Here is a 26,795-nt window from a genome sequence, read left to right as displayed (position 1 = left end):
AACATCATGCTGAACTGCTGAACCACCACTCACATAATACGATGCCGTCTCGATGAAACGGACTCTTGCAGGCGCCGAGCATCGCGATACGCAACCAAGGCGGACGGTTACAAGCAATGGCGCCTAGAAACGCTGGCTGGCCTCTGCTTGTAGGCGACGCCGTGAGTGTACAGAAACCCCGTGTTGACTTCACGCACTCATGATGGTGCACAAAAATAATGATGAGAAATCTTAAAAACTAGGAAAGGTATATAAAGAACCTCCAATTAAAAATAACAATAAAGTAAAAAAACATTAGCTACAAGATCGCAATGGAAAGCTTTATCATGTGACCTTACGTAGAAATCTAAACCAACGTTATCAAGAGCAGTAACACTCCGGAATAGTTCCTTTTTGTTCCAGAAGCCTCCCAAGTGCGGTCCTAAGTGAAACAACTCGCGCACTGCTACAGAGTAAGGCTAGGTGTTTTTAACAGCGCAGCTGTTGTAGGGCTGGGCTTTATGACAGTCGTGTGTAATAGCGCGTCATGCTTTACGAAGCAGGCGTTCCCGCCTCAGAATAACCGGTTCCCAGCGTGAAAAAAAAAAAAAATCTCGAAAGCATAAAAACGGTTTTAGGGCAGTCATATTTCATAAAAGATGGCTGTATTGCCCTGCAAAAATGTCCTCTAGCAATGCATTTGGGATTTGACGTGGAACCGACTTTCAGAAGATCGGTGTAAGCTTGCTCTTTGTAAGCTTCCTTTCCCACATTGCCTCTTGCACAGGGAAGCATGGCCATCTACGGAGCGAGAGATGGAGAGATAAATCACTTCATTTTCCAAGGAAGTTAGTTTAGAAACGCATGCTGGCCGCCGGCCGAAGGCTGGCGGTGGCGGTGGCGGCTGAGTCAACCATTAGTAGCTGCACCCTCGGTTGCCAGATGCCTAGTGCGTCCTCCCAATGCGCGAAGCTGGAGATGGGGATTGAGAGTACAGGCCCACATGGCGTAAGGTAGAGTGTCAGGGGAGTCATAGGGGAGACAGTTGGGTGTAGGGAACTGGGAGGGATGTATCTAGTGGAGCAGGTAGCCAAAGACGAGAGATATGTGGGCAGGGGGATAGCGGCGGCGGGAGAGACGTGGGTAATGTTGCGGGGCTCTTTATTGAGAAATCATTCCATTGCGGGCCGACATGGAACCGTGTTGGAGAGTGGGAGCGAGCCCAGCACGTTCTCGGGCTGCATTGTTGGCCGCCTCTAAGGAGTATGATTACAGAAAACGGCTGTAACGTGATAGTGAGTTCACAGTGGAGTTGTAAACGACACAGAATTACGGTCTGCTGTCAATACATGACCACCTGCGAAGGGAGTTTACAGAAAACGGCTGTAACTCTTGTTTTACAGGAACTACCCGGAAACAAATTATGTGACACTTCGCCGCTAAGACGACTCTAACACTACGCACGTGCAGCTCCGCTGGTCATCCTTCTTCCCACAGTGAAAGGACACAGTTATTGTTTCAAGGGCGCGTGTAGAAGCCGCAGAACAATAATAATTTGTTTGCCTTACCATTGACTTGACAGCGCAAAGGAATTGATTGCAAGCTGTAGCTTTTTCTTAACTAATACAAGGTGCTCGTTAAAAATATATGCAGCATGCTTTCCCACAGGGCAAATTTCCACCTTATCGGCATTTTATATTTTCCCTTCTTCAGAACAGACCTGAACTGAGTGACATCAACGCCTTTAGAGAAAACCAAATTGCCAACAACAATGTATCGAAGCCGTATTTTTTTTTTTTCGAATAACAAACACTTCAGCGAATGTGCTTTCTATATTGTCCAGGGAGATCTTGTTGTCGGCCTGCGCACGTAGCTTCGTTCAGCTCAACAGTGGCCGATTCGGTCACCGCTGATACATGCGAGCGGCAATGCAGCCAGCGCCCCTCTATAGCCCAGCGCTGCCTTTTGAAATCCGTCGCGTCCGGTACGACCCGCCAGCAGAGCGACGATCGAACATATCAGATAGGGCGGCGGGGGCAGTGCGAGCGCACTCTTAAACCGGCGCACGGCCGGAAGTGCGCGCCCGCCGCTCCTCCAGCCCGGCCGTGACCGGCGCTCCTTAGTTCCCGTCGGCGCCCACACGAGGCGCAGCGATGCAGTTCGGCCACCGCTCCCGTGCTCCGTTTACTTCTGCGCGGACCTGTACGTCGCAAGGGCGGCAGACGGCTGTCGTCTGTAGACATTTGCAACTAAGTCAGCAGATGCGCAGACACATTTTTTTTACTTGCTAGTATAGTCAATTACTTTCATGCGCCTCTCGTTTTGCTTTTTTCAAAGTGCAGTCAACGAGTTTTCGCCAACGTTATCTTTTTGTCCCTTGAAGTGCAGTGTCACGGCTTCTGCCCACATTTTTTTTGGCGCAGACAATTAGGATTCTCTACCCACATTTGCATCCTTTTCAGTGTTACAGTGCTACTAGTCGGCCGTGTTTTATTTTTAAATCCAAAGGCATTGCGCCCCATGTCTGCTACAAGAACTACCCGCGACTGCAAAAAGTAAAAATGCGTATAAATGTAAAAAATTGTGCCAAAGAGCATGTGTGGATTAATTTGGATAAAGAAAATCAATTATTTTGAAATCAAAATTGGTTACATTGGAGTGTGTATAAGAACCAAACTTTCTGCTCCAGAGTAGCGGCTGACTGCTTTACCGCAACGCTAAACCTCCAGGTTGTAAACGGCGGTGAAAGAAAGCCCGGTACATGTGAGGCTCTGATGTCATATCGGGAAACAGCTGCGATTGACGGCACGTGCACGAGAAGAGAACAGGTGCATCCCAGTCACGAAGGAAGCTATTTTGGGGCAGCAGTTCTCGCATTAAAAGATAGCGTGACGCCCCCCGCCTTCTCAATATGCTTGCAGCGCACGTGAGAGTAAGGGCCGTATTCTGAGTCCCTCCTCCACTCCATTTGCTCCCTCCACTCGGCGGAGGGAAGGATTCCGCAATGCTTATGCGGTGTGGACCCCGATTTCAATGACTTCCTCCACTGGAGGCTCGAGTGGAGGAAGGATTCAGAATACCGGGGTAAGTGTAATTGGTTATGCAGAGTGTACTGCTGGGGACACGCGTGTAATGCTTTCACATTCCAACACGCCAGAAGTTTCAGATGCTTGATTTTTTTTCCTACTGGAGTCTTGCAAGCGTTTTTGCAAGTGTTCCTTTTTCAATGTGGTTTAACTGCTTTGTGCACACGAACTTCGTTTTTTGACACTGCTTGATTTGTATGTTTCAGAAAGCTATGCTGCCGCCCCGTGTCTTACTGTACCACTGTTTTTTACTTCACTTTCTACACGCAATTATTGCTGCTTTTAAACCAGTATGCGCCGTCCCTGCCTTAAGTAGTTCGTCTAAATGAGGTCCTTTAAAGGCAGTGTGATCTGACATGAATAATAAAGAGACATTAAGTTTCAGTGTTTCCAATTGCAAAAGCATACGGGCATGGTGCGCACTTGGTTTTCACAGAAGGTGATGATGCAAGGTTGCGCATGCGGCCAAATGTTGGCGTAAGGCGTGCAGATGCCGGCTGCCTCCTCCGAAATCCTACCAATATGCACTCGTACACAATGCATGCGCTTGTTGAGGGGTGCATGGGGATGCCGCAAAACATACCGAAAAAACGAGCGAAGGGATGCCCCTACATTTCGCGAAAAAAAAAAAACGATGTCGGTGCTTTTTTTTATGTCGGCCCCTTCTTTTTTATGATTCAAGCACCCCGGGCCATATCCTCATAGGATACGCTTGGAGTCCCTATTGAAGTGGAGAGATATATATTGGCACATTACCGTCACGAGCGCTGCACTACTCCCCCAGCATACCTCCCTTACAAAAGTGTAAGGAACCATTTTCCGCCAGCTATGGACAAATTCCCACCCTCAAGTCACCTTACTATGCGCAATGCACCCTAACTTCTACATCTGCATATTTCATACCCTTCTCCACACCTCCTGCTCCACTCCATACCCAGTGCTCCATACTTGGTACAAAAGCGCTCCCGAAACCCATACATCATCCTTCATCACAACCCCAATTACGAGCAGTGAGCGCCCGGCTGACCAGTTCAACCACTTTCCCCAGCGAGACCTGGTGACCAGGGCCCGTACTGCCACCGAGGACTTGGGTTTCCTCGGGTGTCCCTACCCTCAGGCTCCATCGGTTCTTTAAAAGCGGAGCTTTCGTGTTCTCACTGATGGCGTCTGCAACGCTCAAACACCTGGTGAAGTGATAGAAGAAAAGGCTTCCCGTAACCGGAATCGAACCCAGGTCCCTCGCATTATGAAGCCGCCGTCTACCCGATTGCTCCATTTCGACATGGTCGAAACTCAGAGCAAACTCAGACGACAACCAAAGAATCCGTGACGAGAGAGCTTCGCGTTCAACCATCGTCGTCGTTAGACGGAGGGGTGCATGATTTTTTCTAAACGTTAATTCAATCAATCAATCAATCAATCTCGATTCTTTGTTATTCCCATTGCCTTTTTAATTACTTAAATTGATTGGTTGATGGGTTTCTTTGATATTGGCTTTTTTGTCCTTCCTTCTAACATTAGTTAGGCTTCGGGGTACAGCGTTCAAGGATTTTTGGCACTGCATGACGAACATCACCCTCCCAAATGTTCTTCAGTCAGCATATCGGTAACGGAGTGTCTCTTTTCAATGGAAGAATTTTTGGTAGTGTGACTCCGTACAATATGAAGAAAGTTTATGAATGTTTTTCGATCTGTTAAGGTTTGAAAAATATGTTCATTACAGAAAAGTACTTATCGCAAAAAAAAATCCATAGTTACGTTTGTGAAAGTAAAGCCCGCAGAGTTCGGTGATTGGGAAATGAGGCTGTAAGCGCAAGGGAGACTGGTTGCGAACATTTCAAGCTTGGAGCTCTTCGACGCTACCTGAATTAGTCCCAGATATCCCTGGTACGCTAATACGTACGTACATTCGCCCAGGTCTTTTTGTGTATCCTGGCTCCATCAGAAATATTCGGCGGTCATGGACAGGAACCAAACCTGCAACCCCGTGCAAAGCAGCAGGAAGCCTTCGTCCCTGTGCCACCTCCACGGGTAGTGGGGATATGTTAAAAGGTGGTCCGTAATTTACTTTCGCGTGATAATAATAGGTGTTTCGTGGAACTCAATGATCAGGCAATCACGACCAAGCTATGAGCTGAAATTTGGCATGACAGCAGAGTTTCCTTTCAACGGCACTGGTAAAATATCTAACGACCTTGAGGTTATCGTGTAAGGTGATGACAAGCTACATCCAGTGAATGACGGTTACGGATGCAGGGCAAAGTCACGTAGGGCCATGGATGCCCTGACAGCGACATGCTGGATCCGAACGAGTGAACCCTTGAGTAGCTCGCTCGGAACGGGCCAACCGCGGCATTAAGCCAGAGCCAAGCCGGGCCAGGCTTCAAGCCTTGCATGGCCTGGCTCGGGTTTGAAGCCGTGGTCATGGGCCACGCACGGGCCCGTTCACTGATGGCTCTAGGTCGGGCCTTCGGGCACACGCCGTCGTTGTGCATATAACCAAAGCATTCTGCCCTAAGCCAGAGGGACAAGTTGAAAAATTTGCCTCTTAGCTACTTTACCAAACTTAAGTTTAGAATCTCTTAACGTCTAAATCTTTATCTAAAACACTTCATGCTCGCGAATTGCAGACAAATGATATTAAAAACTGTTTTTTCGCCACATTTACCCTAAGGCTTTTGCGACGTGTGTCACCCTCTCGATTCACCGTTAGGGACGAAAATATTCCTGCGTTTTTTTTTTTGCGGACTCTGGACTAGAAAAAATAAATGAATAAAGCCGTTTGCGGTGTCATCTACATATATTTTTATTTTTGTTGGTTTGGCGTTCTCTACTTCCTCCAGTCCGTTTACTCTGCTCTTTTTTATTTATCTTTATCTTTAGAGTCCTGTTTCTTGCATTTTATCGCGTGTCGTTTTTTTTTTATATTTTATTTCGGTTTCTCTCTCATTGTTGTCTCCACAATCTCCCACCCTCACCCCACTTCACTGTAATAATTGCTATTTGGAGTAGCGAGCACTGCCGCTAGCAAAGCTGTCCTTTCCAGTTAAGATTAATGGTCTCTCTCTGTCTCTTTCTCCCTCATGATTAATTTATTGTGATTGGCTATTTTACCACTTTTTCATTTATTACATCAAATTGACGACTTGATACCCATGTACAATGGTTTGACCTTAACCGCAAACACTTAAGTCCGTGGGCACTGAAGTGATTTGCGAAAATTGCGGGATTACTCGAGGAAATTGAAGTCTGGAGTCCCTAGGCCAAGTTTTGACCACTCTGGGTGAGTTTGCGCGACTTTATTTAGTCATAAAATCAATTTAAAAGTGCTGTCCTCATCTACGCATATTCCTTGCCGATTCCTACGACGTTTCGTCTGACGTTTCGTGTTACACTTGCAGGCTTGGCTTGACTGTGTTTGTTTCGCTGCTGAAAACCTTTTGAAAAATGCTGTTCGAGTGTGTGGAGGCGTATTTGGCAGTGTTGGGGACATCTTGATTTTTAAATTAGGGTATCATTGTATATGAGAAAATTGCTGGAGTGGTGCGCAACTGTCCTTATGTAAGAGCGCAATAATTCCTTGGCAAATCGTTGTCTCTCGGGTCTTATATCTGTGTCTCTTTATGTGGCTCGTGATTAAATTGCGTCAGGAGGATATCAACTATACTTATACGAACGACAACGGAAGTTGCCACTGCTCCTAATCACCGCAGCCCGCTGTTCCTCCGCGCGATGCGAAGTGCGCCTTACTGCGAGTATTTTGAAGATGACGCGAGTCGTTTCAGTTATTTTTCAGACTTAATCTCCTTATAAATTCTGTCGCGGCGGCAAACGAACTACGCGCGAAAAATCGGGCGGTGTCACGCATTAAGCGCAATCTCCTTTCAAACCCGCGCCGGCCGTCGTCTCGGCGGAGTGAAACACGGCGTGAGCTATTGCCGTTCTTAACTTGTTGCCCGAGCATAAGGCCTTTTAAGTCAGTATTCCCGGCTCTCGACTATTCTTTTTCGTGCCTGTTTCACTATAAGCAACGCTCGAGCAAGTGACAGTGTTCATTAAACATTAATGTGAGCGCTGCGTTGTTGAACTAAGCCAATGGATCGCCATTAGTTCAGTATTTTTATGGATAATTGAACGGCTATAGTGCACTATAGGTCGGCACCTCTGTGCCATCATAAACGATAACAATTTAGGTTTCCTTTTCGCAGATACAGGTCACGCACGTCTTCGTTTGAAACTATTTGCATTTATGCAAAAATTTATGGTGCATATATTTCCGACGTTGGAAGCCTAAAACGTTAGTTTTCCTGCCTGTTTTTGCCTCCTAAAACGCGCTTTCTTGATGGCTAAAAATCGGGCCTGTAGTGATGACCGGATGGAATGCTACCCGCCTTTTCTTCAGTTTTGGATTACGCGAAAAGGGGTCCTTCCGTGAAATTCACTCGTTAAAGGAAAAAGTGCTAGCTTTCGCCTTAAAGCATGAAATGCAGGTTTCAATCGCAGCCTTTTTCAAGCCTTCTATTGCTGACATGCTATAATGCTCCTCATACGCATTGTATACGTCTTTTGTACTGCCCTTTCGTTAGTTCGAACTTTCATTAAGTCGAACTTAGGTGGCGTCCCCTTGGAGTTCAGTTCGAATTAACGAGCTTTCACTGTATAGGTAATAACAAACTAAAATAAACCTAAACTGTTATTGTAAGCGTAAAACGACGGTACGGAAAACACTTTTTGCACAGGGTGAACTAGCACGGCAGTCATCAGGACGACCACACATTTGCGATCGTTTTCACTGCCTAAAGAACGCAGTCGCCTGATAAGGCATTCGTGGGAATTTGTCGGACGCTTACTGGAGAAGCGTTACTCAAGAAATAATCACCTAAGCTGCTGGGAATGCATAAAATTAAAGGAAGAACAGCCTATGCGATACGTACTTCACATTTCCTCCTTGATAGCCTTGGAGGCATGGCCGAGGGGTCTGAGGCAAAGGATGTAGCGCGTCGCCGTAAGCAGGGGACGTCGTTGCGGTGGTGGCAAAACGTTTATTGAGCCAAAGGGAAGGGGTAGAAGGGCGTGGTTAGCCTCGTAAGTCCAGGAGGCCTCTTGTCCGGGCTGCCTCCAGTGCGCGCCACACCAGGGCGACCTGGCGCTCCGGTCTATATATATATATATATATATATATATATATAGCAGAAAAGAGAGATACGGGACGAGGGACTCGGTAAAGATACATATCAAGGTTGCAGTCGTCATTGCCAGTGCTATTCGGCTTTTTTCGAAATATTTAATAGGGCCGAATGACGTGTGCTTGTCACGTTTCTTTGATTCATTGATAAATAAGCGAAAATATAAGTCGAGAAAAAATCCGCCGTTTTTCCGGGAGCGGGACTCGAACCCACATCTCCGCATAACCGGTGCGGTGCGTTCGCCATTACGCTATCCCACAGCGGCTTCTCTCTCGACTTTAAAGCGGGGGTTTATATTTACAAGAGCTCTGAGGCCGGTCAACTAGCGCCGCCCCTCGACTACCGCGGGAGACGTAGAACGTCTTCTTTCCCAGCGGCCGCCACGTAGAACGTGGTCGGAGGTCGGGGTTAGCAATTGGCATATCCGAACTGCTGGAGCCAGTGCCTCGTAATGCATGTAGCAGAACAGAGAGATACGGGACGAGGGACTCGGTAAAGATACATATCATGGTTGCAGTCGTCATTGCCAGTGCTATTCGGCTTTTTTCGAAATATTTAATAGGGCCGAATGACGTGTGCTTGTCACGTTTCTTTGATTCATTGATAAATAAGCGAAAATATAAGTCGAGAAAAAATCCGCCGTTTTTCCGGGAGCGGGACTCGAACCCACATCTCCGCATAACCGGTGCGGTGACAAGCACACGTCATTCGGCCCTATTAAATATTTCGAAAAAAGCCGAATAGCACTGGCAATGACGACACTGCAACCTTGATATGTATCTTTACCGAGTCCCTCGTCCCGTATCTCTCTGTTCTGCTACATGCATTACGAGGCACTGGCTCCAGCAGTTCGGATATGCCAATTGCTAACCCCGACCTCCGACCACGTTCTACGTGGCGGCCGCTGGGAAAGAAGACATTCTACGTCTCCCGCGGTAGTCGAGGGGCGGCGCTAGTTGACGGGCCTCAGAGCTCTTGTAAATATAAACCCCCGCTTTAAAGTCGAGAGAGAAGCCGCTGTGGGATAGCGTAATGGCGAACGCACCGCACCGGTTATGCGGAGATGTGGGTTCGAGTCCCGCTCCCGGAAAAACGGCGGATTTTTTCTCGACTTATATTTTCGCTTATTTATCAATGAATCAAAGCAACGTGACAAGCACACGTCATTCGGCCCTATTAAATATTTCGAAAAAAGCCGAATAGCACTGGCAATGACGACGGCAACCTTGATATATATATATATATATATATATATAGTAAAAAGGGGCGCAATAAAAAAACATGACTAGTTTACTTCGCAAACATAACTTTACATCGACGTTTCGGACGGGGACCGTATTACTCTTGCTAAAGGACGGTCCCCGTCCGAAACGTCGATGTAAAGTTATGTTTTCGAAGTAAACTAGTCATGTTTTTTATTGCGCCCCTTTTTACTATTTAACCTTCACTAGCCTATATATATATATATATATATATATATATATATATATATATATATATATATATATATATATATATATATATATATATATATATATATATATATATATAGCGTATGGGGCCGGTAAAAAAAATAACGATGGGGCCGGTAAAAAATATACAGTGAAAGAGAAGACTAAAGGGTAGCGAACGAAAATGTATTAACGTTTCGGCTTCGGAGAAGCCTTCGTCAGAAGCCTTCGTCATTCTGACGAAGGCTTCTCCGAAGCCGAAACGTTAATACATTTTCGTTCGTTACCCTTCAGTCTTCTCTTTCACTGTATATATATATATATATATATATATATATATATATATATATATATATATATATATATATATATATATATATATATATATATATATATATATATATATATATATAGCGAATCAGAAAATGGGAAATGAGGGGCTCTGTGAAATAAGACAGAAAATAAGACAGAAACTTGGCAGTTAAGAAAACCTCGGGAAGCAAAGGGGAGGTTGTGGTGGGTCATAGAAAGAGATGAAGAATTTTTTGAGTCAGAAAGAAATTGGGGTGGGATTTTTTCACCAATTTCTTTCTGACTCAAAAAATTCTTCATCTCTTTCTATGACCCACCACCACCTCCCCTTTGCTTCCCGTGGTTTTCTTAACTGCCAACCCTTATTTTCTATATATAAATATATATATATATATATATATATCATCATCATCACCCTATCTACGGCCACTGCAGGGCAAAGGCCTCTCCCATTATTCTCCAATTACCTCGGTCCTGTGCCAACTGCGACCAATTTATCCCCGCAAACTTTTTGAACTCATCTGCCCATCTAACTTTCTGCCGGCCCCTGCAACGCTTGCCTTCTCTGGGGATCCACTCTGTTACCCTTAATGACCAGCGGTTATCTTGCCTTCGCATTACATGCCCTGCCCACGTCCATTTCTTCTTCTTAATTTCTACTAATATGTCTTTAACACCAGTTTTCTCCCTGACCCACTCCGCTCTCTTCTTGTCCCTTAATGTTACACCTATCGTTTTCCGCTCCATTGCCCGCTGAGTCGTTCTCAATTTAAGTTGAACCCTCTTAGTGAGCCTCCAAGTTTCTGCCCCGTAGGTGAGTACCGGTAAGATGCAGCTGTCATACACTTTCTTCTTCAGCGACAATGGTAGGCTGCTATTCATTATCTGAGAATGTCTGCCATATGCATCCCACCCCATTCTGATCCTTCTAATTATCTCTGCCTCATGGTTGGGATCTGGGGTCACAACTTGGCCTAAGTAGATATATTCGCTTACCACTTCCACTGCCTCGCCACCTATCTCAAACTGCTGTGCTGTCCAGAGGTTATTGATCATTACTTTAGTTTTCTGCATATTAAATTTCAGGCCCACGGTTCTTCTCTGTTCGCCCAGTGCGGAAAGCATGCTTTGCAATTCGTCCCCCGAGTTACTTAGCAAGGCAACGTCATCAGCAAATCTGAGGTTACTGAGGTATTCTCCATTAACCCTTACTCCCACCTGTTCCCAATCCAATGTTCTGAATACTTCTTGTAAGCATGCTGTGAATAACATTGGAGAGATTGGTCTCCTTGTCTGACACCCTTCCTTATAGGTATTTTACTGCTCTCCCTATGGAGGATGATGGTAGCTGTAGACCCATTGTAGATATCCTCTAGTATTCTTACATAATGCTCATCTACACCCTGGTTCCGTAATGCCTGAATGACTGCTAGGGTTTCGACTGAGTCAAATGCTTTCTCATAATCTATGAAGGCTATATATAGGGGTTCAGCATACTCAGCGCACTTCTCTATCACCTGATTGATCGTGTGAATATGGTCCATTGTTGAATAACCCTTACGGAACCCTGCTTGTTCTTTAGGTTGACTGAAATCTAAGGTTGCAGAGATTCGGTTAGCGATTACCTTGGTAAATACCTTGTAGACGACTGACAGTTATATATATATATATATATATATATATATATATATATATATATATATCAGATATATATATATATATATATATAACACAGAAATAGGGGTTGGCAGTCAAGAAAACCTCGGAAAGCAAAGGGGAGGTTGTGCTACCACCCCCAAGCACAGGAAAAAATTACATTGATGTAAATACCCCAGAAAGCGGGGGGGGGGGAAATCGCCCCGCCGGTAGCGTAGTGGTTATCGCACCAGACCAGTATTCTGGAGGTCGTGGGTTCGGATCCCACCTGGCGGGCATTTTTCTCCGCTTTCTTTCTTTCTTTCCAAATTCTTTATCTGTTTCAGTGACCTACCACAACCTCCCCTTTGCTTTCCGAGGTTTTCTTGACTGCCAACCCTTATTTCTGTGTTATTTCTACAAGCCCCTCCTTTCCTAATCTGATTCGCTAGCTATATATATATATATATATATATATATATATATATATATATATATATATCTCTTTTTCTCTCTCTCTTTGTCTCGATTTCTCTCTCTCTCACACACACGTACACGCGCACACACGCACGCACGCACGCGCATGCACACGCACACGCACAGACTGTTGCAACAGTGTGTGGACTAGCATAACAGATACTCAGAACTTCAATTGGAAGATGAAAGGTTCTTTGCATTCCAGCCACAAGTACCAGTCACGGATTAATACTTACTGCAGCCGATGCCGTACCTCAAGAGAGGAAGAGCCACTTGAAACCGGAGAGTACGGACAACCTGCTTCTCTTGCACAAGAATATGTACATTTCTGCTGCTGCTGCCCTTTCCCGCTCCCGTTCCTACGCAGCCTTCCACGTCACTGGGTGCAATTCTAAGCAAATATTTGGTTTTACTTTATAGTGAAAATGCTGTTATCCAGAAAGCCTAATTGTCTTGCGATAACTTCATCATATTTATTCCACACGATCGTTGCTGTCGTCCTTATTTTTCTGTCAAATTTAAGATATTCGTTAAATTTTAGCCGAATTTTACTTGATTTTTCACGTAACATAGTTTTAGTCATTTTCTTGCTTTAAGTGCTCTTTAATGATCAAAAGCCATGTTCACGAATCCTTAGTGTTTTCAACACAAAATGTTCACAATAGCTTTGAGTAGAAATCTTGTCAGAAAATTACATCTCGGGCTTTGCTTCTGTCGACATTTTCATGTTGGCTGAATACACTAACTCCCTTAAAAAAGAATGTTTTTTCGCAATGTTTCATGCCTTAAGTAATAGCATGTTTATCGCGCGTAACACAGAGTTTCCCTGGCGGCCGGGCCCACAAAATAGACCCATGGGTGCATTTACCTTAGCGGCAAAGCAAAGCTAAATTTACCCATAAAAACAGAATGTAACTTTGTTTCAGTCAAAAGCTATTCATGGCGGAAAGAATGACCAATGCATCATGTTTAGCTCAAGCTGCCTTATTAAACTTTGCACCCGCTGATTCATATCTACCCCGGAAGAGAAGGGGGGGAAGGGGGGGGGGACCAACCGGTCTGTACGAATTTGCTAATGGTGTTAAAAACAAACGCAAATAACCGTTATGGAAGTGTCGTAATAATTTACATATAAATATATAAATGCAAATTCCTCTGTAATAGAAGCATCGTCCTCTGCAATAGAAGCGAAAACGTCATCAGTACTGAAGGCGTGTTCAGGGCGGCCCATACGGCCCACAACCTGTGGACTAAATCGGCAACAAGACTAGCAGCGATCTACTGGTGCTTGCCGTGAGTCGGGAACTTCAAAATTCCTGCGTGGCTAGGGAAAAGTGTGCATTGTCTGTATACCCCTTGCAAGGCTAGCTTTCGCTCTAAAGCAATTGGCCTTGATGCAAAGCAAATTGTGTCATGATGCGAGCTTCGGCTCTAAAGCCAAACACAGTCTGCTTAGGCTTGTCTCGTCCGTTTACATTTTACATTTTAGAAGTTTACATTTTAGAAACTATCACGCCACGTCGAAAGCGGCGGTGTTGCATGTCGTGTTACGGCGACAATTTTTCTTGCCTCAGTTGGGACACTTTTTCTCGCTTCAGGGCAAGCCCCTTATTTTATCCTGGTGGCAAAACAGCGCCACTTGTAACCTAGAAGGGGAAGAAGAGAGGAGGGGAGTTGTCCTGTTTTCTTCCTCTTCTGTCTACGTTACAAGGTGCGCTGTTTTGCCACCATGATCGTCGACATCCGCCAACTATCCCAATTGTTCATGTCCCTTATTCTGTTTTGATAGGAGTTTAACTACCGGATTACGTCATTAAGATTATCGACAAAGTCCGGGGGGAAGGGGAAGGCCCTTGCGAAGTAGGGCATGCACAGCCTTTTCATTTCCCTTCCGACCTAATTCTAGTATTCTAGTACAACGTAATGGTGTTCCAATTAAATGGCTCTTCAGAGCTTCGGTGCATGAAACGACGCTTTGAATTCTCGAGTTTTAGCGCACTGTCACTCATCTCCATAGCGCGCGAGCTGAATACGCTGTTTTCTTTTTGTTTTCTTTTTAAAGTAGGAGAAATATCGCTGCCCCGAGTGTTAAAGTGCTGGTGAAATAGCTAACCAGTCTCGTTGCTTTTTGACACGAAACCAGCTCTTGGGAGCCCCACTGTGTCCCTAATCCCAGACGACGCCCGTTTGCGCAGCCGCACTGTGCGACCACATGCGAGCTCCGGAATTGTTCCTCGAGTCTCTGGTGAACAAGGGATGCCGCCTCGAGTCCCAACCGTGCCCCGGAGGGTTCGAGGCTTTCTTGAAGAACTCCTGCGGCGGCCGAGCGGAAGGTGGTGCCAACAACGGCGAAATGGGCTTCTTCAGCCTACGGGCTCCCGGCCGGGGTATTCAACTCATCTCCACGAACGCCGGCCCCCGCGGATACTATTGCATTAAAAAGTCAAAACAGTGACAGCTGCTCTTTGGCGTTGCTCTTGCGGTCCCCGCGTGCGTATACAGCAGGCCCGTCATTGTCTAAACTATAGTGCACGCCGATGGCGAGATCGTTGTGTCGTAAAAACACCGCAAGAGGAGCGCAAGCTCAACGCGCCCTGTATAGTGTTTTGTTTATGCTCTGATTTATGTACCTTTGGCCCAGTTCGGCATGTGAACCTTCTCTCCAATGTCTGCACGAGTTTGCAATCAAACGGCACAAAATGTTATAGTCTAAAAAATGTCCGCGAGGCCGTCTTCCCACAATGCACAAAGAAGGGCAATCACTGCGATGAAAGCGGTAAAATAGGCCAATGACGACACCCAGGATAAGATTTTACTGGAAAAATGTGGCCTGCGTTGCGACGCCGAGCAGTGGAAGCATGAGGATTTCCGTAGCGTGATGTCACAGCGCAGACCACGTTTTACTGCGAAGCTGTATATAGCTACACTCCGGCGGGGGTCCTTGTCCGTCCGCCAACACGTCGCATCGACAGGAAAACATTTTCGTGTCCTGTTTCTTGCGGATGCGCTGTCGCTCTAAACCTGATGTAGGTATCTTGGGAAAAAAATCATGCTGAAATTGGCCGCTAAGACCACTCTATCACTTAACTAAGTGATAGAGTGGTCTTAGCGGCCAATTGAAGTAGCAAACGTACGTTACCGTCTGCTGATGGGCGTATGCAAATAAAGTATGATTACAGAAAATGGCTTTAACTGTTCTTTATAGAAAATATCCCGAAACAAATTAAAATGTTCCGAAACCAATTACATATAAGAATTAGCCACTAATATAACTCCAACATTGGGCAGAGTTTCATCTACTTTTCATAATGATGTAGTGCCCAGTGAAATTGTAAATATTGTGTTTTACGCCCTGCTCTCAAAACATGGGCTTCTGCGGGAGGGAAACGGACCGCCCATGTTTTCCCCTAGAATAAACCTTTAGTCCTTCCAAGTTTCGTTAAGCTAATAACCTACGACGTATACTCAATCGCAAATGACAAACATGTGCTTTGTTTGGTGCATAGATGCATCGAATAAGCTAAAACACCCTACAGTTTCGCTGCTCGTTCTTCTGCACAGACTCGAAGGGTTGATGAATTATTTTAGTCAAATCGCATGTCAGGCCATTTTTTTTCTCCAAATTTGTTCCCGCCACAACAGCGACAAAGACTGTCCACAGACATTTTTAGGTTGCAGTGTGAAGGAACGAATGAATTGTAGCACCCTGGCCCTCCTATTCTCCCGTTTCTCTTTCTTTCTTTCTTTCTTTCTTTCTTTCTTTCTTTCTTTCTTTCTTTCTTTCTTTCTTCCATCCTTCCTTCCTTCCTTTCTTTTCTCGCCGATGTATATATTTCTTATTTAGTCATCTTTATTCGTTTACTCTTCTTTCTTTATAAATGCCGCTCGCTTGTATACTCGCGCCATAAAAACAGATTGGAATGCAGCTAAGATATCAACAGTATGAAGAGTTCCTGCAAATCAAGCAGAGAAAGAATAAATTAGCGCAAAACTAAACATAATGTGGCATTCTGAAGCCACATCGCTTGGTGTAAACGAGTGCGTGCAGCCGCACATCCAGATATCACGTAGTCAAGAACGACACAAGGTCCTTGTAGCGATAAAGTTTTTTCGAGGGAGATTGTGTGCTCGGCAATAACTTATGAGAAGAGCCCAAATACCGAAGAAGCAGCCGAAAAATTACGTGCACAGTAGAACATCGGCGAATGGGACGCCGCGCCATTTGGTCGTTTGCTCTGCGTACATTTTTGGAGCTCAGTCCCTTACGGAAACTTCTAACCGGGTCGAGAGCATTGTTTACCATGCAAGAACAGTTTAAATTATTTATGAAGGGGTTCTACTTTTTCCCCATCAAAAAAGATAACCGGACCTAGACGATTTCAAGAAAGTACAAACTGATTACCCACTTTCTTAAGAACTTAAGACTACCCCACGCGGCCGCGCGCTGTCACAGAACAATAAGAAAACATTTCACGAAGCAAGATTCGCGACAATATTTTGTTTCGCCTGAGTTATGTCGAGAATTCCGAAGAACTCGACTTCTTTAGTGATATCGTATTTGTTTGCGACGACGGCCATGAAGGTGGGGGATGCCAGGGGTGGACTAGCAAACAACTGCTGCTGCGTCTCTGACGATGTTAACTGCATTTCACTTGCCATTGGCCAGAGTAAGAATGTATTCGTCTCGTGCGGTCTGGCTACGGTGGGAAATTCGCCGTCTGGGATGACTCAGGGGGGAATAGAAGAAATAAGAGTCTCTTAATGAAGTGGGGTGTTTAAAGTGTCTAATTTTGAAATATATTGAGCTTGAGCTAGGCATTCGATGTTTCGGAAATCGAAGTGCTGTCTCTCTGGCCACATAAGTTGTGGGAGGAAGAGACACTGCTTGTCTATGTACGCCAGTCTTAGTGTGACGTGAAAGGCCCGTAATGGTCCGGATTAGATGTTTGTTCAGGATGCTGAGCTGAAAAACGGCCCGATCATGTCAGTACACAACCACTCGTTTCTGCAAATTATCGCAGCATCCATCCAGCTCGGAAACATCAGCAAAAGGGCAGCGTTAGCACTGAGCGACAGAAACAATGCAAACTTGGCACTTGTGCAAGCCACATGTTTACGGGAAGATTTTCTCAAAGAATAAATAAAAAGAAATGTCTAAATTAAACAATTATAAACTGCTTATCAACCGATACAGTGTTAAAGTTTCCGTTATTTTCTCCTGCATGTGCAGTGACTTTGGCCAGGGTATGGTAATGAACGACGGTCAGAGTACAGGAAAGTGACGTGGGGCATTTTGAAACCTTTGTCTAAGGGCCTAATTGTATGAGGTCTGTCCTTACCTCTGCCCTCGAGTGTGATCTTGATTTTCCCTTCATCGCAAAAATAGTAACGGCTGATTAAATAGTTGCAAGGCATGGTAGGACACCTCACACCGGATCTTTGTTAAAGGTTAAGGTGTAATTCATTCCTACGTGCTCAACGGCTTTTTGTGAAGGGTAAGGGAGCAGGCTGCTCATTCCTACGTGTTCAACAAATACCCTTCGACGCAAGTAACTGAAAGAGAAAACCAAGTAGACAATTTCCTTAGAAGACGTACTATCAATGTATCAATGAATGAAAACAAACGTACTGTAGGTACACGTATAGTGCTCCGAACCATTAAAGAGTTATTTTCTGCAAGTGGGCATAACGGCTCGCTACCTTATTTTTATTCGAATGTTTGCCTCGTGGCATAATAGATGGACGTTCGCTGGTACACGAACAAAGAGTTGTGGATGAAACGGTCCATGCACCTGGCGCTGTCGATCTGGGGGGGCGGCCAGAGTGGATACCGGTTGCATGAAGCGGCTGCAGTTGGACTTAATACAATCCCGGGCAGGTCCACAACAGATGCGGCTTGTTGAAGTCCTGCATGGCAGAATCCCTACCTACCCTGCCTTTTTCTGAACGCTCAGTGGAAGCTCGTAACGTCCACGATTATCTAAGCTGGCATCGTTTCACGGTCAGCTACATTGCTCGGGGTGGAATCATGTATCTCGGCAACCATCGAAATGCTTGTTGTATGCTCTTTAACACCCTCACGCCCACAACAGCCACAAGGTCTAAGAGCAGTCATGCATGCGATTGGACCTGAGCCAAAATTCTATAACAAGCCTTATTTTCCCCGCAGACAGAAAAAAAGAAAAGCCGAACGAAGTAAATGAAAGAAACTGCTCGCCACAAGGATATCTGAGAAGTGCGACGGAGCCTACAAGCATCTCCGGCTATCGATCGCCGCTAGCCACTTAAAAACCAGCTCAGATATCCGCCCTTGATCTCCGCTGTGACGCACAGGCGTGGCGTGGCGCACACCCAATGACAACGCTTCGGTCCTGATGGCGCAATGGGCCAGGGTCTACATCATCGACCTTGCACCCCAAAGGCGGCCACAGTTATAACAATTTTCGTTGAGGAAGTCCCTAAGATTAGAAGCCGTACGCAAGCATAAATTACTTCCAAGAAATAAACCATCCAGATTTGGAGGTATTAATGTTATAACGTCAATGGGCCAACCTGTTGTTGCGGAAAAGCCATCTTGTTTTCTACGCATGCGCAAAACGTTTGTGTGGTGTTCCTGAGGAGCATCGTTATTGCCGTGTTCAACGCTGCAAATTTTCCGAGCGGTTTGCTTCCGTTATACACGATGCCGACAGTAAGTGGTGCTGGCGATTTCAGCAGAACGGGGAAGAGCAAGCTGCCGCTCGTGTAGGCACGTTCTCAAACCTACCATTAGGATTCGAGGGAAAACATACTCTCCTATTTCATGGCGACATTCGTGAAAAGGATACTAACACATAAATTACATTGCTGCCCAATACTAAAACATATTGTAAGGGATATGTAGTGCTCATTTGCATGCTACCCATCACCTACGGCGCAGTATAAAGCAGCCTGAGTAGCAGAAAAATGTCTAAAAGAGGCTTGTCATTGCAGTTACTCCGTCAATATCCCATAAAATATCACAATTATTCCGCCTTAGACCAGCGTTATTTGGCAAATTTACCCGGCGTTGAGAGTGTCCTCATCACTGAGCATACTGCCATTCGTGCTGCATTGCTGCACATTCCGACTACTCCAGTTCAGGCTTGAGCAATCTTTACCGACTCCCAAGCAGCCCTCCAGCACCTGATGGAGCTGCCACAAGAGCAGGTTGCTCAAGAAATTAATGACCTGCACTAGTGGGTATTAAATAACCACCGTGTTATTAAGCTGCAGTGGCTTCCATGTCACTGTGGTGTGGCTGGCAGCGACGGAGCCGACAGTGTTGCTGCTTCCACGCATTGCCGCTCGAATATTTCCGCAGTGCCTTTCACAAGGTGCGACGGAGCGTCTCTTGCTTCCTTGACTGCTAAGAGCTCTCAGCATTCGCCGTGGACTGATCCAAACAAGACCTACGTGCCGCTGCATGCAATAGACCCAGACTGCCGATTTCGTATGCTAAGCGGTCTGTGCTAATGAGATGTAGCTGTCCTGCACCGGATCAGGCTCAATGTGGCCTACACTACACATTTTCTTCTTTAACTTGTACAGACTTCTTCCCCCCTTTGCCCGACTTGCGCAGTTTTCGAGGACCTGAAGCACATTCTCTGCGCATGTCCTCGCTACGAATTCGAACGCACCACCGCTAAGCTTGCTCTGGGCTAGCCTGTGTCCGCCCAGATCTCTTTGCGGGATCTTATTGGGTCGCGGCTCAGAACAGGAATAGAATGTCGAGCAACAAAGGCGCTGTTAACGTTCCTCCGGAACGCTGGATTTGCCCGTAAGCTATAAACTCTCGGACAAATGACTGTTTAGCCTAATTGTGTGTGCTTCTCTGTGTGCCTGTGTGTTTTTAATATCATTTCATATAATTTTCAGAGATTATTTTTTATATCTTTAATGCCACCTTCACACCCTTCTGGTGTAGCAAGTCAGCCAGCTAGCCTGGCTAACCTCGCCCGCCCATTAAAGATATTTCTCTCTCTCTCGCTGACATATTTAATGGGCTGTTTATCCGTTCAGATTATCGGCATTACCAAGAGATTGGTAAAAAATCTGGTTTTCATTCACGCACTCATGTTTTATTTACATTGAAGCTGCCAGTGTAGCTTTCCAAACTATCTTTCATTACCGTCGTCGCCATCTTTGCCGCCGTAGTTGTCAACAGAAAATAGTTGAAATGCACTCCTGATTAGTCCGTCCTCCCTCCTCACGTATGAATAATGGATGGCACAGCACTGTTACTCCACATGGAGGAGGCCAGCGCCCTTTGCTGCATGCAAGTGCACGCCTCCCCAATGCGCTCCCCCTCCGTGTACGGAGGAGCAGGAGACATGGCGTCCTCCCTGCAGGGAGAAGAGGTCGTGGTTGTTCGATTCAACAGGAGGAAAGAAATAAGGTTAGTGTGGAGGGGGCGATCGTCACGCCACGATGATTGGACGACTGAACTGTTGCAATCTGCGATAACATGACGTCAAGCATCCCTGGACCACCATTCCATTCGAGATGAATGGGTCACTTTTTTTCCCTTCGTTTCTGCTGGAAATCGCTTTAAAGTTACACTACTTTCCTTTGAGACGCACCACTAGAGTTCTTTTTTTTTTTCATTTAAATGGTACGATGCAGTGCTACTGAGTGAAGACATGTTGCCATGTTGTTTAGTTTAAAGTTTGAAAATTCCAGTCATGCACCCCAGCCGAATGTTTTGCCTTGAAGGAGTTGCAGACGTGGTGACAAGCCCGGCCTGTTTTTGTTTTTTTTGTTATTATTGTGTTTGGGACCCCATCTCTTTATTCCGACAAAAGTTTGCGTCGTGCACAGAATGGTTGCCCCTCAGTTTTCTTTGGACGGAAGCACTCCTGTTTTTTTCTTAAGTCTTTTGCCAGTGTCCCGACACTCACCAAGAGAGCGGCGTTGCTTACATTTTATGTAATTATACTTTTATACCGCACAACTGCCTTCTTCACGTTCTCCGCCAGCTTGTGTCGCACACCTCTGTGTCTTTTCTTTTTTTGGATACAGCTTTTATTCATTCTAGTCACGTTCATCCTCCAAGGAAATCTGCTACACTTTCATCTTTACCTGTATTTGTTATTCATTTTTTTAAATGTTTCCCTGGTCTACCATTTTTTTTCAAGGGCTACGCCAACTTTCTTATTAATATGCGGAAGTACAGTCTCTGTCAAAATTTTCTAAGCAACGGCAAACGACTCTGGACGACAAACTTTTATCTGGGACCATATTTATTTTATGGCAGTAAGAGAGAAAGGTGTTTTCTCCGGCCTTTCGGTGCAAGACGTTCCCGCTTGGCCCGAGAGGTAAGCTTGTGGTTTGAAGTTTCTGTGACCTGCGACCGTTCGGCATTCCCTAGAAATTTTCGACAGACTATACATCCGAAGTCTCCCGGTGGTAAGAATACGGCCAGCCGTACAAATTATTTTACTATAGTGTGTTTTATTCAGACAAATCATGACTGGATGACACTTGTATATACTTCTATGTATGAAATGACACCTGCCTTGAAATTATAGGCCGGCAGTGCTGCGCTGCCGTCGACATGTGTACACGGGGTAGGGTCCTCGTCAAGCCAATGTCTGTGTTGGCTTTTTGATCCCACCCCTAGCGTCCCGAGACGTAGATCTAGGAAAATAAATTTGAATTCGATTGTGGATCTGGAATGGAGGTAATATAAATCACAGTATGGGTTGGTTTCTTAAGGAAGCAGAAGCAAATATGTTTCAAAGAAAGCGGATGAAGACAACCGGTGTATATTTTTACGTTGCTTAATTTTAATATAAACAGTCATGAGGTGATCCAAACACTAAGGCAGAAAAAATACAGATGTATGAGCAAAATTCTACTGCACACACTAAACAAGCGGCTTTGGTTGACTGAGCCTATGTTTTTGATTCTGAACACATATGTAAGCCGAACTGCATTGTAGGGCCACTGCAATGTGCGGTTCTTTAAGAGAAAATTTCGACACCACGCATGCTCAGATTTGGCATGACTTCTCCGCGAGAACCAATGATCGGGATACGACCCGAATAAGAAACCCGATAAAAGGTATAATGATTCGCGCGTTAACTGGTTTTGCAAGGCCTCATAGTTGCTGCTTCCGGATGGTTTCAAGCCTTGCTAACTACTTTTCTTCGAGTTTCTCTGTTACTCCCTCCAGACACTTTCTTCGACTACATTGTAGAAGCAAAAATAAAGAAAGCAAAAAAAACACTTTGGGGTCGCCTGTCATGCGATGACCGCTGCCCGAAAAAGGCACAATTATAAAAATTCCTCTGGGCCTTCCAGCCTGCTTACGTTATTTGAAAGGGAAAGCATTATGGCTTCTACTGCCGATACTTATCTAACTGCTACGCCTCGTGTGTATTGTGCTGGTTCACAAAGCTACCACAACACAGTAGGCAGTTCCAAATTAACTGTGGTCTGGTAACCGATGAAGACGAATAAAAGAATACGGAGGAGGAGGCAGACGTTGTATTCAGCCGAAATAGAATAAAATAAAGAAAGACGGGTAGCGAAGAAACAGACGCAAACACGATGTAGCTGCCTCCATTAGGTACGCGGGCTCGTTTTGTTTCCGCCTGCGGCTTTTCTAGTTGGAGACCGGAAGACCGGGCGGGATTCTCGTTTGGTGTTATTGCAGAGTTTTATTTTTAGCTAGAGGGCAGCACGCGGGCCATGAATTTTCCAGCCATTCCATATGAAAAACGCAGGATTTCAATGCGAAGAAATGGTAGCACATGGTAGCTACTGAATCCAACGGGGTGGCTAGGAAATGGCCCACAAAATAGCCGATGGATGGCATACAAAATTTCCAGAGGTTCAAAGAGTTAAAACAGGGGAAATAATGCTCGGAGTTACGTCAAATTTCTCGGTTACGCTGCTACGAAGAGAAAATAAAGTGTTCGGGGTGAAACGATAATTGCGCAAATTTCAGTCTGTAAATCAAGCACTGGTCGCAAGGAATGTGAGACGAACACACATACCCGACACCACGGCGGATCATGGCCTCTAGTTGACTTAAGGTGCACCTTGTAAATGCGTTGCGACCTTCGACTTAAGAACGTGTGTCAGTGACATCTACACGACTAACCGGCACACTTCCAGAGAACGACCTCGGCTTATAACCGAAATGAAGCCGTCAAAATCTGCGAACGCTGTGTAAATTCCGCATTGGAAGAGACGCCGAGAGCTTCGAGACAGCCATCGATTACCAGTCCCGGGTGGCTAACGAGAGCCTTTATAATCGGGCTGTAAAATTTATTTGCAAATAATCTTGCATTCTGTTTAGTCTCGTTAGTACAGCGTGTAGCGTTATTTTCTATGTAATTGTACATTAATGGGATAGGCCTTTGCCCCACAGTGGGCGTAGATAGGCTGGTGATGATGATGTATATTTCTGGTTACAGTGGTCAGATTTGTATATTCTCTTGTTCGTTTTTCGTTTTTATTGTTGTTAACATTATTAACAAAGATGCTAACCGGCGTGCACGCTGGAGCTATTTGTCTCCTGCGCCGAGGGGAATTGTAGCCTAGCCACGTCTATAAATGTTTGGTTGCCAACGTGGATCTCTGAATCGCTCAGTTTGCTGCTGCTGGCGGAAGCTGGCCATCAAAGGCCACCTGTTTTTGTCGTAAAATGGAAACTTGCACTGGTTCGTACATATTAAAGCAGCGCCGTGTTCGTCTCCCGGATTTCCTTCCCGTTGTATGTGAGGTTTTGCTGCTTGTACATAGTTCATTTGTCGATTTCGTTGTCATTTCCCACACCTTCCATATTCATTCCTTTCTCTTTTTACCCCCAGTACCCTCACCCCAGTGGGAAGTAGCAGGCCCAAGATCACTTTCTCAGGCCGATCTCTTCTCCTTTTCAATAAACATTTACTCTCTCTCTCTCTCTCTCTCTCTCTCTCTCTCTCTCTCTCTCTCTCTCTCTCTCTCTCTCTCTCTCTCTCTCTCTCTCTCTCTCTCTCTCTCTCTCTCTCTCTCTCTCTCCTTGTCTTCGTCTTTGCGCTGTTGCCAACTTTTTGTCAACGGTCATCGACAGCTATAGGCTCGATTGCTTGCGAATACCGTTCAACCAGGTGAGATATAACAAAATCCTTCAGCTCAAGAACTTGTATACTAGTGGCATGATGGTGTTCGTCAGAACCTCGGGCATGACAGCAATATTGTAGCGTAACGAGCAATTAATTAAAAATATATTTATGAGTCTGTTTTGGTTTATTTAAAATAGTTTATATACCCTGCTACCTTCAGAAGTCTAGTGCAAAAGGTATATTGAGAAATTGGCTTTTTTAACAACAACAGTTAGAGCAACAAAAGCAAAATGGAACAATACAATGCTTCAAAGACACATTTCAGGCGAAGAGACACAAGCTAAGCAAGGACTAACATACATCAGATTGATAGCATGCTAGAAAAAATGCGCACATGGAAAAACCAAGGGAAAAAAGGTAAAAGCGCACTGCCTGGTACTAAATACACCGTAAGAAAATAATGAAGAGCTGTTATAAAAATACGCTGTCGTGTGCACCTGAAAATCAAACGCAAAATAATGAACCAGGAAGCTTAAGTACACAATTTCTTACCCCTACAAGTCAAATTACCCCCTGGCTGAGTTTCAATAGTAGAAAATATTAATAGCAGTTTCTCGCCCCATATCCATCACGCGAACCTGTGATGTTCAGAATCTACAACCTTAAATTCACCCATTTTTGTTACATATTTTCGTCTGCGGGTTTTCTTTGTCTCTGACAGTACGAGTGAGAGATGACATTTTTGTTCATTTGACTTGGAAGCAAGTTTACCTGGAAAATTATTCGACAAGTAAATGGCGAGAGAAAGTGGGGAAAAGTAGACAGCACATGTTGTAGCGTACATGGGTAGAAAGCTTAACTGTCTCACTCGTCTTCGAGAAATGTTTATGATTTCGAGAAGCAGTAGGATTGTGTGACATTTTAAACATGTTTAATGAAGTCGAGAGCATGACGGAAACCCGTTTGGCAGGGTACACGCCTGGTTTCTACTGGTCGGCGTCTCTCTTTTTTTGTTTCGAATAAACACATGTTTGTGGAACAAAAATCAAAGCGCATTTCTTAAGAACAAGGTGGCTGAAACGCCGAACTTTTTCCCATGCAACCTGAGTCAAAGTCGAAGTCCAAAATCTAAACTGCTTCGACCGTGTAAGAATGGCACAGTCGGATAGACGCTGGCTTCATAGTGCGAGGGACCCAGGTTCGATTCTGGCCACGGGAAGCGTTTTTTTAAAGACGATGGTCTTTTTTGGGCTACTTAAACACAGAAATTTTGGTCTGTCTGTATGTCTGTTTGGCTGTCTGTCTGTCTGCCTGTGACTCGATTCAGCCACCTTTTTTTTTCTTTATTGCCTTTTTTGACAGGATGACAAACAAAACACACGTAACTGATGATGTGTACACTCAATACTAAATACTCAATACAAGCACTATAACGGCGCCGCCCTTGCGAATGTAAAACAAGGCCTGCGCAATAGTCTTATATAGCCACAGCTAAATCTACCCGTCTAAGTCCGGTGTAATGTTCATACTTGTCAACATTGGTGAATAAGAACACGACATTACGCAAATATAAGACAACAAATTAATACAGAAGTGATATTTGCAGTGTTCCTTTATAAGAAACTCCCACCTCCCCTCGCGGGAACCCCTGTGTAGATGTGACGCATAGGGGGTTCACGTTGCAGCGTTGGACAGCGGAGGAACGGCGCTGGAACGATGGAGCGGAGCGGCGCAGGCACCGCGTTTTATAGCGCGCATAACGGTGAGGGGACGCGCCGGCGCCAGTGCGTCTGCCAAGGTTATGACGCAACACAATCCAAGCCAATCCAATCCAATCTAAGCCAAACCAATCCAATCGAATCTAATCCAATGCCCCTCGCATGGAGGAAGAAAAAACTTTTCCTTCCTCCATGGCCCCTCGCGAGACAGTGTTCGCTATCGGAGAGGAGAGGGAGTGAGCGGCGGAGAGCGCAGCTGGCGCGGCGAGGAGACTGGGGGAGGGGTGGACGCAGACGACGACGCCGGATGCAGGGACAAGGCGAGTGAATAAGATGCCTTCGCATCTAACAAATCAGACATGCTTGATTTGTGCGAAATTAAATACTTCATCAACTGCAGAAAAAAATTCACTCCGCCGTCGCCTCTTGTCGCCCGCGCCACTATATCTGCTGGCGCCATTTTAAGAAATCAACCGGCCACAGTTACGAAAGGTTCCACTAGATAGGTTCCACGTTCTGCTTGGAACGCACGTGGAGTAGGGCAACGTTGAAGTAGGGCGCTTCGATTCACGCGCGTCTCCGCCGTACGGCAGCGTTGGCATCGAGACACCCGGCCTGGAGCAGTGGAACGCGGTAAATTTAAAATGATTTAAGCAAACCTCTGGCGTCTTTACCTTGGGAGGAGCGCGATACAAGAGGAACAACATGAAAGGTGAACGGGAAAGCGAAGGAAGGCATTTTCTTGGCAAACGTCGATAAAGACTATCGTCTTTTGCCGACATTTGCAACGAAAGGAGCAGATACACGGCCAATTTTTTCTTGACGCGCTTGATGTACCTTTATGTGTGTAAGCTGGCCTTCCTGCGGCGCTTTTTGG

The 26,795-nt window shown here is 45.4% G+C and overlaps 1 protein-coding gene and 1 non-coding gene across 9 annotated transcripts in view; both read left to right on the top strand.

Annotated features, from left to right (window-relative positions):
• LOC144142313 (pancreatic lipase-related protein 2-like) overlaps nucleotides 1-15,166 on the top strand; it is a 93,973-nt gene extending 78,807 nt beyond the window's left edge. For 3 of the 8 annotated variants that reach the window (XM_077673755.1, XM_077673744.1, XM_077673751.1), the window contains exons 7-8: nucleotides 12,332-12,509; nucleotides 14,322-15,166. In XM_077673755.1, the coding sequence (XP_077529881.1) occupies nucleotides 12,332-12,509; nucleotides 14,322-14,565 (422 nt within the window). In that variant the 3' untranslated portion in view covers nucleotides 14,566-15,166. Of the gene's footprint in view, nucleotides 1-12,331; nucleotides 12,510-13,290; nucleotides 13,420-14,321 lie in introns of all 8 variants that reach the window. The other 5 variants (XM_077673777.1, XM_077673763.1, XM_077673772.1 and 2 more) reach the window with 4 other exon arrangements.
• Trnat-agu (transfer RNA threonine (anticodon AGU)) lies at nucleotides 11,874-11,946 on the top strand. The gene has a single exon. It is a non-coding gene; the product is annotated as a tRNA-Thr (tRNA).
• Nucleotides 15,167-26,795: the final 11,629 nt, after the last annotated feature.

This window comes from Haemaphysalis longicornis, unplaced genomic scaffold, assembly GCF_048455015.1.
Source record: "Haemaphysalis longicornis isolate Haplotype H1 unplaced genomic scaffold, Haemaphysalis longicornis Haplotype H1 scaffold_1, whole genome shotgun sequence".
Lineage (NCBI taxonomy): Eukaryota > Metazoa > Arthropoda > Arachnida > Ixodida > Ixodidae > Haemaphysalis > Haemaphysalis longicornis.
The sequence above is the reverse complement of the archived record's forward strand: the minus strand, read 5'-3'. Positions and strand labels throughout refer to the sequence as shown.